Source organism: Toxorhynchites rutilus, chromosome 3 (assembly GCF_029784135.1).
Source record: "Toxorhynchites rutilus septentrionalis strain SRP chromosome 3, ASM2978413v1, whole genome shotgun sequence".
Classification (NCBI taxonomy): domain Eukaryota; kingdom Metazoa; phylum Arthropoda; class Insecta; order Diptera; family Culicidae; genus Toxorhynchites; species Toxorhynchites rutilus.
The window spans coordinates 81,714,834-81,728,303 of NC_073746.1; the positions used below are offsets into that span (position 1 = coordinate 81,714,834).

At 38.2% G+C, this 13,470-nt stretch overlaps 3 protein-coding genes and 1 long non-coding RNA gene across 6 annotated transcripts; 2 read left to right on the forward strand and 2 right to left on the reverse strand.

Moving 5' to 3' along the window:
- The first annotated feature begins 1,935 nt into the window (after positions 1-1,935).
- LOC129776514 (RNA-binding protein 34-like) lies at positions 1,936-3,016 on the forward strand. Of its 3 annotated transcripts, none has more exons than XM_055782203.1 (2): positions 1,936-2,127; positions 2,300-3,016. In XM_055782203.1, the coding sequence occupies exon 2, from the start codon at positions 2,327-2,329 to the stop codon at positions 2,945-2,947; it is 621 nt and encodes a 206-aa protein (XP_055638178.1). In that variant the 5' UTR covers positions 1,936-2,127; positions 2,300-2,326; the 3' UTR covers positions 2,948-3,016. The 3 variants fall into 3 exon arrangements, with proteins under 3 accessions (XP_055638178.1, XP_055638177.1, XP_055638176.1); XM_055782202.1 differs by having other exon boundaries at positions 1,936-2,122; XM_055782201.1 differs by having other exon boundaries at positions 1,936-2,115.
- Positions 2,944-4,249, reverse strand: LOC129776513 (F-box/LRR-repeat protein 15). Its single transcript, XM_055782200.1, has 2 exons — positions 3,291-4,249; positions 2,944-3,228 (listed from the first exon to the last, which is right to left on the reverse strand). The coding sequence occupies exons 1-2, from the start codon at positions 3,986-3,988 to the stop codon at positions 3,063-3,065; spliced, it is 864 nt and encodes a 287-aa protein (XP_055638175.1). The 5' UTR covers positions 3,989-4,249; the 3' UTR covers positions 2,944-3,062.
- A 286-nt stretch (positions 4,250-4,535) lies between these two features.
- On the reverse strand, positions 4,536-5,576 carry LOC129779460 (uncharacterized). Its single transcript, XR_008743663.1, has 3 exons — positions 5,447-5,576; positions 4,958-5,387; positions 4,536-4,901 (listed from the first exon to the last, which is right to left on the reverse strand). It is a non-coding gene; the product is annotated as an uncharacterized LOC129779460 (long non-coding RNA).
- A 6,064-nt stretch (positions 5,577-11,640) lies between these two features.
- Positions 11,641-12,981, forward strand: LOC129776832 (V-type proton ATPase 21 kDa proteolipid subunit c''). Its single transcript, XM_055782714.1, has 3 exons — positions 11,641-11,752; positions 11,828-12,528; positions 12,597-12,981. The coding sequence occupies exon 2, from the start codon at positions 11,843-11,845 to the stop codon at positions 12,467-12,469; it is 627 nt and encodes a 208-aa protein (XP_055638689.1). The 5' UTR covers positions 11,641-11,752; positions 11,828-11,842; the 3' UTR covers positions 12,470-12,528; positions 12,597-12,981.
- Positions 12,982-13,470: the final 489 nt, after the last annotated feature.

Genomic DNA, 13,470 nt, shown 5'->3' on the forward strand with positions numbered 1-13,470 from the left:
CGCACACATTTCTTATCGTGCTAAGTTTGTTGCCCTTAGAATGCAGTTATGACTCAAAGATAAGCTCTAACCAGGTTGCATGGGGTGAATCACAGATAAGCGATAGATAAAGGACTTATTTGCAGGAGGAGGAGGAGCGTTTATAGTTTTCTCTTTCTTTCACACAATAGATTTGAATTTAGGCTAGAATTAGGATAGGATAAAAATTGTATAAAAACCCAAGGTTCTCTGAATAAAGTAAATAGTCTTTGGAATCGTGTCGTACGATTGAATCCGAAACTTCCTATTGAATCGACTGACGAGAGTTCTCCAGATTCAAGTTTTCCGACGTCCGCAGCAATAGTTGTATAATTTGTGTTTGGAGTTCGTGAAGATCTTGTACTCGTTGATCCTCCCGCTTAGTTGATATTTAATAGATTGATTCAGCTCCCGCTCGTTGCTCGTTCCGTACGGAATTAGTGCGAAGGCAGTCAGTTCAATTTATTGAAAGGAATAACACTGGATAGCTTCCGTTCGTGTAATTCACTCGACACTTTTTCTTACTTCAACCCTGTAAAGTGCCAATCCAGATTCGCAAAGTTGATTCCTTCGCATCAACCGAGTTTGCGTATTTACAATGGTGGTTAGATACTCCTCCCCCCTCTCTTAAGGGGAAGGGGAGGAGGTTGGTTCTGCCATGCAAATGAAACACAAATTTCTGCATTACTCGAGAATTAATCAAGCCAATAAACCCAAATTTGGCATGTAACGTAACGGAGAAACATGTTATTTGCAAGTGACTGAAGAATCTTGAAAGAGAATTGGGTTTGAAAATAGTTTATTTTTAGGAAAAGAATATTGTAATGGGTCAAAGGGTAATCAATCAATGAAGAGTTCTGCGATTGAACCCACGAACGTTCTCTTAGAGCATCCCCACCCGTTGCTAAATTCGGTTGCTAAACACAATTAGGCACCCCTTCACCATAATTTGGCAGCCACTCCAGGAGTAGCCATTCGGGTGAGTAAAATCAAGGAGCCTAGAAGTATATCCTAAGGTGGGCCAACTTGCTAAAACCACTCTTCAGTCATCTTGGAAATCTACTGTGTTTTGCTTGTAAACAAAACACAATACGCTTGTGCCCAAGTCGGTCGTGATCAGTTTTTCTTTTTCACGCTCCAAGCAAATAATTCGCCTTCTGCTTTCTTCCGTACTGTTTTTAAGTACCGCTCCCCTAAACAAATTAGTGACGAAACAGCCTCACCTTAGGATATAAAATAACAAACCCCCCAAAGTAGCAGACGGTTCATCATTTAAGCAACCCAGTAGTTACTTCTTTGCAAGGTTGCTATTTGAAGCAAAAGTCAAAATTTTGTTTTTATTCTCTTCGTTCTGCGTTATATGTGATTAATTTGTTTTATAAAATAGTGATTTTCGCATTTCTTTCTACGACGCGTGAATTTTTCAAACCTCGGAGCAAACAATAATAACGCAAAAACAAATGTTCTCGTTTGATAACCACTGGTGCGAAAAGAAAATAGTAAAATGGCAACCATGATAACAACGACTGGTGCGAAAATACGTTGTTATCCAAAATAGCAACGATTAAAATAACCTGCGCTTTTAGCAACCCACCAATGGGGATGCTCTTAGTGAGAAAACGTGAATACTGAATGCTTTCATTCATATCAAAAAATCAATTTTGGGCAGGACCTAGTTCGCCGGGTAAGCTAATTATTTTAGTAAAATGAAAAAAATGTATGCGAACACAAAACCATGAGCCGGAGAAGTTTAAATTTGAAAAAGAAACTTCCTGGAACAGAATCATTTTTGTTTTTGTATTTGGCACAAAAAGAGAGTATCCGTGCTATAATTGTTTTCATGTTGCTATAATCGTCGGCAACATTTTTCAATACGCTGTCACCTATACTATTGTAGTAAATACAAATGATAACCTTCATCTCAAGAAATGTTTCACATGGGCCAACAAAAACCAAAATAAACCGCATGTGGAGTTTTTCCAATTCTGATACAAGATTTATTTGAGTTCCTTGAATAAACGCGGATTCGTCGAGAGCACGTGTAAGCTAGTTCAAATTTGTAGCAATCTGGTTATTGCACAAACTAAACCATAGAAGGCAAGTGGTAAAGTTAAGTTAAAATTTCTATTTGTAGTTATGCTGAAGAAACGTGAAGGATTATAGTTTGTTTGAACTATTTCCCAAAATTCTGATTTCGAAATTATCAACCTTGATAATTATGTTGCGCGTTTCGTACAGTCTTTTCGTACAATTACTTAACTTTCAAATTCTAACATTTCAGATAACGCCCATCTCAAAACTAACAAAAATGGCAGTCAGAAATAAGAAAAAAGGAAACCAAACGAAAAAGCCAGCTTCGAAGAATCTAGAACAGCAACCACAAAAAATCGAAGAGGACGACAGCGAGGAGCAATCTGAGGAAGAAACGATTCCGGCGAAAAATGACGAAAGTGGAGACGAGGAAATTGAAAATCCTGCCACCAGCCAAGAGTCCGAACCAGCTGAAGACTCGGAGGAGGAGGAAGCGATGAAAACGACAATCTTTGTCGGTCACATTAAGTACGATCTTGTAAAGCAAGACCTCGAAGAGTTCTTCGGTCGGGCTGGAGAAGTAAAGGCAGTGCGAATAATTCCCAAAAAAGGTTTCGCCTTCGTTACTTTTGCGAATGAAAAATCTCTCGAAAAAGCATTGAAGTTTAATAATGAAAAGTTGAAGGGGAGGGAAGTTCACATAGAGAGAGTTAAGACGAAGCAATCCGACAAAAAGAAGCAAAAGAAGCGTAAATTGGATGCGGAAATTGAAGAACGAAAGGCGAAGAAAGCCAAGCTGGAACAGACGGTTAAAAAGAGACGCTTTTATTCTAAGGCGCAAAAGAAAGGCCCCGGAAAGAATGGATCCAAACCCAGGAAATCCGTTCGCGCAAATTAGATACGTTTATAACTTTATATACATGCTATAATAATAATGAATAATACATGAAGTTATCGTGTAAAAACATTTCTGTTTTGTTCTTATCCTGGTTAATCTTTACTACATTAGCCATTCAAACTTGCAGACAAAGTCTTGGAGCGATCATCGGCTGTTGTGGAAAGATACGTGGACGATCAATAAAAACTCGTCCTCGAAGCAGGGATAAGCTTCTCTCCGTAATGTTAGAACAATCTCGAACCATCAGTGATTGTAATCCATTGCAGTAAAGTGACAGCGCGCTGCAGAGTAAACCAAAAATTGACAATGTAAAATTAATCTCACCACTCATTTTTCGACTTACCCAACGCCTCGATCTGATGTCTGTTGACATCCAATGATGTTCAAATGCTTGATGCTTTTCAAGTTCTTCGCTATCGTGTAAAGCAAGTTGTCCGTAACGCATGGAACGTAGGCCACCGAAAGAGTGCTCAAATAATTACAGTTTACCAGTAAAATTGTAATACAACGCTCGCTCAACGCGCAGCAGTAGGAAAGATCCAGCTCTCGAATTTTGGAGTCGTGCGTCGTAGGTGCCTCCAAGGCACCACTCGTAAGTCTACTGCAGTGTGCTAACTTTAATACTTGCAACTCCTTGCACTCGATTATGACTGATTCGATTGATGCCGCCGTAATGTTGAAACAACCACTCAAGTTTAGCTTTTCAATTTTCGTGTTGAATTCGATGAATTCGCAAAGAAGGGAATCGTTCAGCCAGTCGCATTTTGCTAGGTTGACCAAACGTGCATTGCCGCAGTTGCGGGACAAAACATGGAAAGATCTCTGAACGCCAGGGTTGTTGATTCCTGATAGATTGATTTCTTTGAGTTTTCGGAAGCCACTGTCCACAAAAACTTTGCTCAACCGGGAGCAACAGCGTAGATTAAATAAGTCCTTCAAAGGGAACAATGGAAATAATCTCACGTAAAGAACATCCTCCCAAGCGATATCGAATAGAGTGAGATTGGTAATGTGGTCATGGATGTTATTTATACCAGCCATCAGAAGGGTCACAAACTCAAGTTCACCGTTTTCAATAACGTGAGACAAAATTACTGTAACTATACAAATAATTCACTTTAAAAAGGTACTGATAAAGCCATGAATGGAATCTCCATTTTTTTGTTATATTTATAGTTTTGAACTTTAATCATAGTTACGTTCTTGAGATTCTATAATTAATAGCGCAGCACTTATTTTTATACAAAATATAGTTCTTTGTTGTTAAGAGGCTTTAAACTTTGCAGTTCATTCGCCTCTGAACAAAATATACCCACATTCCGTTTTGCCTGCCAAGATCGGGTCGATGAAATGTCAACAATCGACCTCAAATGCTGCCACCTTGCAATCGAGTTATCGACCTTTCATATGCATTCATCGAACAACTTGACGCCACTTTTTCGCCAACATGTGCAAGGCGTCGACCTGCTTGCAGCGCTGCTTCCAGCACTGCTTGCTGCATGTTTGTATTGGTTTGTTATTGAAAATGAAAACGAAATACATTGATCGATTTTAATCATTTTATTGAAAAATAATAATAAAGATCCATGTATAATAAAAATAAGGTATATAATGGAATCGGTGCATCCGGGTTGTCTGGATTGACGATTCAAATCCGACTGAGTACATTGATGAATACCTCCTTGCCCTTGATGACACAGATATGTGGCTGAGGAGGATTCTTCAATGTGCGTGAAGCACGAGATCTCCGATGGGGAAAATTGCTCGAAATACTATCGATGGCCAGGTCCTGCTGCTGTTGCTGTTCCCCGGAATAGCACCCTGGACTTAAAGTATACTGCTGCGGGAAATCTGATGCTGTTGGCTGGTGTGACAGAAGTGGAAATATGCAAAGTGGTGATGAGGGAAATCATCTTTCTCATTCGCCGATTGATTGAGTCGGATGTATTCATAGCTGAAACAAAATAAAATGATTAGTACGGGAAAAGCAGAAATGAATTCCCTACTCACCAGTTGTATGATCCGGATAAAAATGCGAACATTAAAATATCATGCGATTACGTTCGCTAACCTCGCCTATTTTCATTCTACTATACTACGGCATTCGGGTTCCTCCGGGGTGGTAATTCAGCTGAGCAAGTTGATAAATATCTCCTTGTCGTTGAGTTTTCGTATCTGAAGAGGATTTTTGAATGTGCGCGAAGCACGGAACCTCTAATGGGGAAAGTTCTTCGCGATACCATACCATGGTCAAATTCTGCTGTTGCTGCTGTTGATGCTGTCCCCCGGCATTGCCAACAGGGGTTGGAGGTTACTGCTGCAGGAAAACGGATGTTGTTGGCTGCTGTGATAGAAGTGGAAATCCGCACTGTGGTGATGGGAGAAATCATCTTTCTCACTTACCGATTGATGGAAGCAAACGAGTCGAATGTATTCATAGCTGATAAGACAAGATAAAATAATTAATAATTAAAAAGCCGAAATATATTTCATACTCACCAGTTGTATGATCCATTTGTTTTTGTTTGAGATGACAGTTTAGCGGAGTGGAAAAAAGAACCACCAGTGATGCCATTTGGTTTGTTTAATTATTCAGTATTTTCGACTAACGAACTATCCGCGTTGACGATGTTGGGGAATAGGCATGACAGTATGGATTTGCAGAAGGAATGAATACAATTTTAAAATGAAAATTATGAATGAACATGATTTTTCCTTAATCAAATTAGTACTCTATGTAAGTGAAAATCATCATTGCCTGCAAGTGGTGAAAAAACGTCATAAAAAATATGTTTTGAGATAATTTTATATTATAATGACAAGTTTTTTTGAGAATATCTGAACGTCTATAGAAAATAATTCAAATTAGGGTTACGTACTTTAAGTAGAAAAAATTATGCCAAGAAAAAAATTTCATACAAATTTTAGCAAATATAAACTGATTCGGGCCGACTAATATGATAGAGAATAGTTTGCCTCATACAAACTAATGCCGTATCCAGATGTCGATACCTAATCGTCGTCATCGTGAATAGGTAATAGCGTTACGGTCGTTGTTAGGTCGATGTTTTTTTCGTCGATTGGATTGTGGGTAGCCCAATAATTATTGAATTATCGCGTGATAATGGGAGTAGTGATCCCCGATAATCGTTCGATTAATCGATTAATCGAATATTTCATACAGAAATCGATTATTAATCGAACGAATACTGCACAACCAATAATCGAAGCGAACGAATAATTTACGTCGATTAATCGATCCATACCCAGAGAGAAAAAAACGTACGGCCGCAGCAGTTTTATCCTGAAAATCAATCATGCCGTCAACGCGAATTGAGCTTCGTTTACGACTTTAGGGGAGCGTAAAAGATAATAATTGATTTTCAGGCGAAATAAACACTTTTTTGATTCCATATGGCTTTTTTGCAAATGAGAAATATCAGTATAACTTTTTATTTCTCTCAGTGTGACGATTAATCGATTAATCGATTATTTGGGGCGATTAATCGTATCGAATAACAAACTGCTGAAAACTATTCGATTAGCTGATGAACGATTAATTTCAAAAATCGGGGATCACTAAATGGGAGTAGTAAACATAGGTAAACATCAAGATGGTGGAGTTAACAGGTGGCTCGTAATTTACACTATTTAGTAAAGACGTATGTGGAATGGCAAGACGAAAGGTTTGGATTTGTTTATGTTATTACTTACGTTGGTATGGTTACATTTGATTTCGTCGAAGGTATTTGAAGCAGTTGTTGAAAATAGTAACCTTTATGCATATGCTTCCGCCAGCTGGCTCGGCTAATGTGATATGATTTATTCAGGGAGTACTTTGATCTTGGTACCGCCACTGGCGCATAATTTGCAGCTTTGTTTTTTATGCTGGTTCATAACGGCAATCAACCGTGCCGGCGAAACTGTAATTAATGTTTAGTGTTGTTTGGATACCGTTCTGAATCATATTTCGGACGCTTAAGGCATATGATGCAGAAAGCAGATCTCATCTTTAGGTACAGCTATTTTTGAATGATATTTTTAATAAATTAGTTCATGTCGATTCGAGAACGTTGGCGGCTATTGATGGTGGCTTTGGCCAGCCATAAATGAATCTTTCTGATATACTTTCTGATGTTTGATAAATACGGATTTTCTTGGAAATGCAGAATAGATTTTACGTATTGTTGAATGCAGAAGTGAGTGTTTTTAATTCAAAATATTGACGAATTTACGGTGGATTTCAACCAGATGGCGCAGCGAGTAAAATGAGGATGTTTTGTTTTTTTTGGTATGAAATTCGTTCAAATTTTCTAGAAAAATCAGAATTTATCTTCAAATTTCCCGGTTTCAAGTATTCTTTCCACGCTGAAAAGGTTAGAAAATCATCATTTTACAATGTGCTATGTGTATTACGAGAAATGGCTTGTTATAAGTATTGTAACTTTAATTTTCTTCAACTAAGTAAACGATGAATAGGGTGTTTTGCGCTAAAAATACTGCAAATCCTTCTCATATCAGCCTACATAACCAATGATATCAGCCAATTTGATATGATATCGATTTCATCGCAATTATCCATAGTATCAATAACCGGTATGCATTATCAAACTTAGAATTTTCGAAGATTATCTATGACTTTGGTCAAATCGCGTGTTGAAACCATCGTAAATATACTAAGCCCTAACTTTCTTACCATATACTGGCGACATTCAATGGCTGAAATGAATCTAAATTGAAATAAAATGAATAATCACCACCGAATATTGCTTTTCAGTGCGTAAAATAAACAAACACCCTCACTTTTGTGGTTCTGAGCTCTAAAGTAGATGTCGCATGAGCTGATTCAGCTTTGCGTAAATTCGTCAATTGATTTTATGTGTCCACGTTGACATCATTTAAACACCCTCCCCCCTCATAGTGTTTTATTGAAAAACAAAACATCATTGACATATCAAGATCAGCGATGACGTATGTACTGTGTCGAAGTCTGATTGTGATTTAGGGAGACAAAATAATTTCTACTAGATCAGCAGCCTCGAAAGCAGCTTTAAATTTAAATGCTCTAGTTCAGCGCACCTGGGTCAAATAAGGCATTTTAATGTTTCAAAACATATAAATAAAATCGTTTGTTTCATGATTTACAGTAGTTTTATAAGATATTTTTACGGACTCACATGTTTTGAAGGATTATAAATTCCACCTTCTATTGGTGTCAATGCGCCCTTCATTTGAGCCAACTTTTAATCAATCACGAGATGATTATTTGGTACGTATTCAAACTTTTTCTGGATTATAACACTTAGGCGGCTCGCACACCGCAGCAATAAGCAACTAGCAAACTGCAATACGCAATATACAACAGGCAACATATTTTGTTGTTCTTCGCATACCAGAGCAATAAAAACCCCTGACATTATGCAAACAATCGGCTTAATGTACGAAACTTGTCAAAATATGGGCGATAAGTTGCTCTTCAACCGACACGCCGTGTTGCTAGCGACATGTGTAGCTCTGTAAAGGCGACAGCGATATCGTATTGCGTCGATGTGCAAGATCAACAAAAATTAAATGGAAAAATCCATTGGCGATAATATTGCTTATTGCATGTTAACAGTTGCTAGTTGCTTATTGCTCCGGTGTGCCTTAAAGATATTGTAAACATCATGCTTGAACACCATTTTTATCAGATTTACATATCTAAATAATGCAATTAATGCATTTCGATGACCTCAGTTCTGATCATGATTTGTCCAATTCTCTGATGTTGGCTTGTTCACATGATTTCTATGGCAACCGCTTCACGCGCTACCATGATAAGACGTGGACAAACCATGATCATAATTTCTCTTTGAGGAAAATCGTTAGAAAACATCAAAATTTGAATAATTTGAACGCCTTAGGTAGAGGACATAGTAAACACGGTGCGGTGCGATGCGAAGCAAAGCGATTAATTGGAGTTCATCGCATGCTATGACATACTGATCGCTTTAGATCGCGCGTTTTTGATGTTTCATTCCACTCCATTCTACATGTAAACAACCTAGCAGAAGGATGCCAGATATGAAAAGATGTCTTCATTTTGTAAACAGTTGAATTGTGAGATCGTTTTTATCTGTGAACAGGGTAAATGGAAAGCCCTTAACGTAACGATATCATTATATACATTATGTAAATTAGAATCTTCAATTTCGTTCTATGAGTTCGATTATGAAGATATTTATGAAAATCGTCTGGCAACCTGCATTCACTCGTAGCAAGACACTCCACACACAGTTTCGCCGCATTGAAATCGCGTTCGCATCACGTTTACTATATCAGGTCATGGCGGTTTGCATTTGAACGCATTCGTGAACGAAAGAGCTTTCCCGCATGGTAACACTGCATTCCCCACTTCGGGACGATAATATTCGGCTACTCGTTCAGTCTGATCGGATGGTTTTTAGTGTCAAGATTGTACATTTAGGCCAGGCGCAAGTTGAGACGCGTATAGCGCGAGTAACTTGCCGCGATATAGCGCCTGTTTTTGTGGCTAATGAAAACAGATAGAACGGCGCAAACTGGCCAGATGACACGAGATTGTGGAGCGCTCGTGAGTGTCGACTCGCGTGACGCTGTAGTTGAACCACAGTTTCTCGTGCTGGTCGTACCGGTCGGGTGATTGTGTTAGTAAATAAATATATCGCGCAAAATTGTGTGAATCAGACATTGTATGCGAGTGGCACGTTATTTACACCAAACTGCGACTGAATATGCGCTCCACCACGCTACGTTTGTGGCACGTATGAGTCGTGTTGGTGGTCTCGTGTACGTTTACGAGCGCTATACGCTTCTCAATTTGCGCCTTGCCTTACAAAAACGTGTATTTTTAGTGAAATCGTATTACTCGAGCAACGATTCACTTTTGTAGAAGTTATTAAAATTTGTTGCGTGAGCGTTTAATCTCAAAGACCCTGTATGTATTAGTTTTAACTGCTCTAGAGTCATATTTCAGATAGCCGTACGAGATAGCTTCTTGGGTGGCACTAACGTTTCCAGTGGAACTTTTACCTTCTCAACGTAGGTATTACTTGCGTCCCTTCATTAGTAGTACCTAGTTGAGATTCCTATGCCTGACAACACGCCTTGAGTGTATTCTGGAGTGGCAAACTCTAGAATACGCGTGACCACAGTGCAAGTCGGAAGAAATTTCTTGAGCGAAAAATCTCCCGGTCAGAACGGGAATCAAACCGGAACCCCCCGGCATGACAATGTGGGACGCTAGCCACTCGGCCACGGGAGCATCAGATAGTTGCTGTTTGATAATTCAAACAACCTCTTATTCAAATATTTATATCCCCCTCCCACTGGAAGTAATTGATTAATTCCTATTTCCACAAACATAAATTCTCATATATACAAATGGCGATACGTGAGTCTATATATTTTACGTGAATATCCTTCTCCGCTTGCTTTTTTCCCTATGTCTGTAATATTAAAATCGTATATTCGTATGATTCGTACAGTAATTTTACGTAATAGTCGTATTATGTATGTATCTAGCCTCCACTTTTGCATGTTTATGCAAATGTTAAATGTTTGTAGAGTAGTCCATATTTCCGCAATCACATTATTCAATTGAAATAAAACAAATAATATTTCATTTTGACGTGGGACTACGTCTAACCGGAATATATGGGGGGTAAAATGAAAACCTAAACGCAGAACATGCAGGAAAAAATGAAAGATTTCGAATGCTTATAACTCGAACATTTCTCACTGGATCGAAAAGATATTTGCATCAATTGATAGGGAATATTTCTACGCATCTAACGCATTTAACAATATGTTATTTTCAATTAGATAAACAATTGAATAACTGTAAAATATTAACCGTTATCTAAACGCCCTAACTGCCTCGTTCTGATTGGCCCGATTTATTTTTTTTTATTTTAGTTGATTGGCCCAGTTTCCCAACACAGACTTCAAAATCAATGTACCTGTGGGAATCCGCTTTGCAAATATACAAGTAGGTACAAAATCAATGTACTTGGGAGAATCCCCTTTGCAAATACATGCAAGTAGGGGGTATTTTTGTTCACACAAAAACGTGTTTCAAAACAAAGATGCCTGGGGGAATCCATATTGCAAATATATGCAAGCTGCGAGTACTTTTGTACTCACTCGTTTTTGTGGAGACCGGAATATGTCTCCCTAAAACGTACTTTTAAACTGAGAAGCCTGGGAAAATCGTACTTTCAGATACTAGAGGTGAATGAAATCTCGCGGTTCGAGAATAGTAAAATACAATAATTGTTTGACAATCCTTCCGTTCACATATTTTGGTAGTTCTAGGCATCATATCAAACGTAAAAGGAAGTTCATCAGATTTACTAATCCACGAATCGAAGAATCGTTTATCAGTAACGAAGAACATAATCTATTGCAATACATGAATTGATCTCACATGGCAACTGTTCAAACTTTTTACTTACAAAGCAAAAATGCAAAAAAGCAATTCAATTAAATTAGAAAATAGTTTCATTCAATCGATAATTTAATGAATACAATACAAATGCTTACTAAGAGTACGATAGTCCCATGTCAACCTTGCGGTTATATTATAGATATAACCCACACATTTTTTTTATTTTCCAATCTTGCTCACCTACACATAAACATCTAAGCATTGTGAATACCTTCTTTGACCTTGTTTCAAACGTCACTCTCATTTTCTTCGTTTCTCGATGGGTCATATGACATCAGGAGATCAAGTGACTGACTGTGTGTAGCTATCAGGAAAATTCCATAAAACTCCTTCAAAAGGTAAGTTATGGTTGTAAAATAGTGTTTAAAGCAATAATAATCATATCAGCATATGAACGACACAATCGTTTGCAGGAACTACTCGAGAAAATGCGGTACACACTCGGTTATACCTTCGCGGTTTCACTGGTCTCCGTGTCAACAGTATTGATCCTGTACCATGTTCTCACGGGCAAGGGTGAACGCGTCAGTGTTGGGTGGTTCCTGGAGGAAACATCTCCGTACATGTGGGCAACTCTCGGTATTGGATTTGCCGTTTCCCTGTCCGTAGTTGGAGCTGCGATGGGTATCCACACGACAGGAGTCAGTATCGTTGGTGGTGGTGTAAAGGCTCCCAGAATTAAGACCAAAAATTTGATCTCGGTTATTTTCTGCGAAGCTGTGGCTATTTATGGCCTGATCACGGCTATCGTTCTCTCTGGAATGTTGGAAAGTTTCTCCTGGTCAACGGTGGTTGCGAATGACAACATCCGTAACAACAATTGGTTTTCCGGTTATCTAATGTTTGGAGCTGGTCTCGCTGTAGGTATGGTCAATCTGTTCTGTGGCATTGCTGTTGGTATCGTTGGATCCGGTGCTGCTCTTGCTGATGCTGCCAACTCGGCTCTGTTTGTGAAGATTCTTATCGTGGAAATCTTCGGCTCAGCTATCGGTTTATTCGGATTGATTGTGGGCATTTACATGACTTCCAAGGTCAAGATGGGAGACAAGGACTAAATCGTTCATCCTAGATATCATCATCGTGCAAATGCCGCGATACAAACAGTTAAATATTAGTAAGTAGGAACTAAATAATTATCTGGTAATTTGTGTTTGAGTATAATCATCGACAACTTTGTTTCAGGAATGTATTATATTGATAAATCAACAAACGGCTTTGCAAGACACCAGGGTGCAATGCAATGATGTATCGTCTTTGCCAAAAACGATGTACTAAATGGCCATTCCAAAATAACAACATATTTGAAGACCACACAATCTTCAGCTAAGTGTAAAATTCGTCATTCAAATACTTCAAGTACCGAAGAAAAGTTCCCTCTCGTTCAGCTGTAAAGCTGGTAAACGTTGTTTTTGTTTTATTACAGTTTTGTTTTGTTAAGAAATGATTGATAGGAGAATAAGATAATGAAATGAAGCATGAATATTTAAGTGAAAGTACTTGTAATTTTGTTTGTGTAACGAATGCAAAATTATTTAAATAAATAGTTCAACCATCGCCATCAACAGGAGTATTTCGCGTTGGTCAATTTCTTGCATCCAACGAAATGCATTAATTCTCTTGAATTTCAATCAATGATAATGCAAAACATCCCAATAATATTGTTATTTATTTTTGAGTACTTAATTGAAATCTCGGAAGATTTTTGCGAATGTGTTAGCAAGTTACATCGAAAACATATTTTTTTGATTTTCCGTGCATAACTTTAGGCGAAATAATAAATTAGTCGATGTTCTAGGGAAAAGGTACTCTGTGAGGCCAACGCAAAATACTTGACACTTTTTGGCAGATAAAATTTGGAACAAATATATTTTACCCAAACACGACGAGCAAAGATTTAACTCTTTTCGGTCGTATGTGTACTCTCAGCCATCACAGGAACTATACCAATCCTATACTTTACTAAACAATGTATAAGTCCACACTTTTTCTTAACTAATTTTAATGTCTGTAGATTCCCGTATCAATGCCGTTTCGGAAATTCTCTTAGAAAAACCTT

Coding starts and splice junctions, on each gene's coding strand:
- LOC129776514 (XM_055782203.1), top strand. CDS start 2,327: ATGGCAGTCAGAAATAAGAAAAAAGGAAACCAAACGAAAAAGCCAGCT.
- LOC129776513 (XM_055782200.1), bottom strand. CDS start 3,988: ATGGCTGGTATAAATAACATCCATGACCACATTACCAATCTCACTCTA. Junction 3,229..3,290: donor ACATCAGATCGAGGCGTTGG/GTAAGTCGAAAA, acceptor TTTACTCTGCAG/CGCGCTGTCACTTTACTGCA.
- LOC129776832 (XM_055782714.1), top strand. CDS start 11,843: ATGCGGTACACACTCGGTTATACCTTCGCGGTTTCACTGGTCTCCGTG.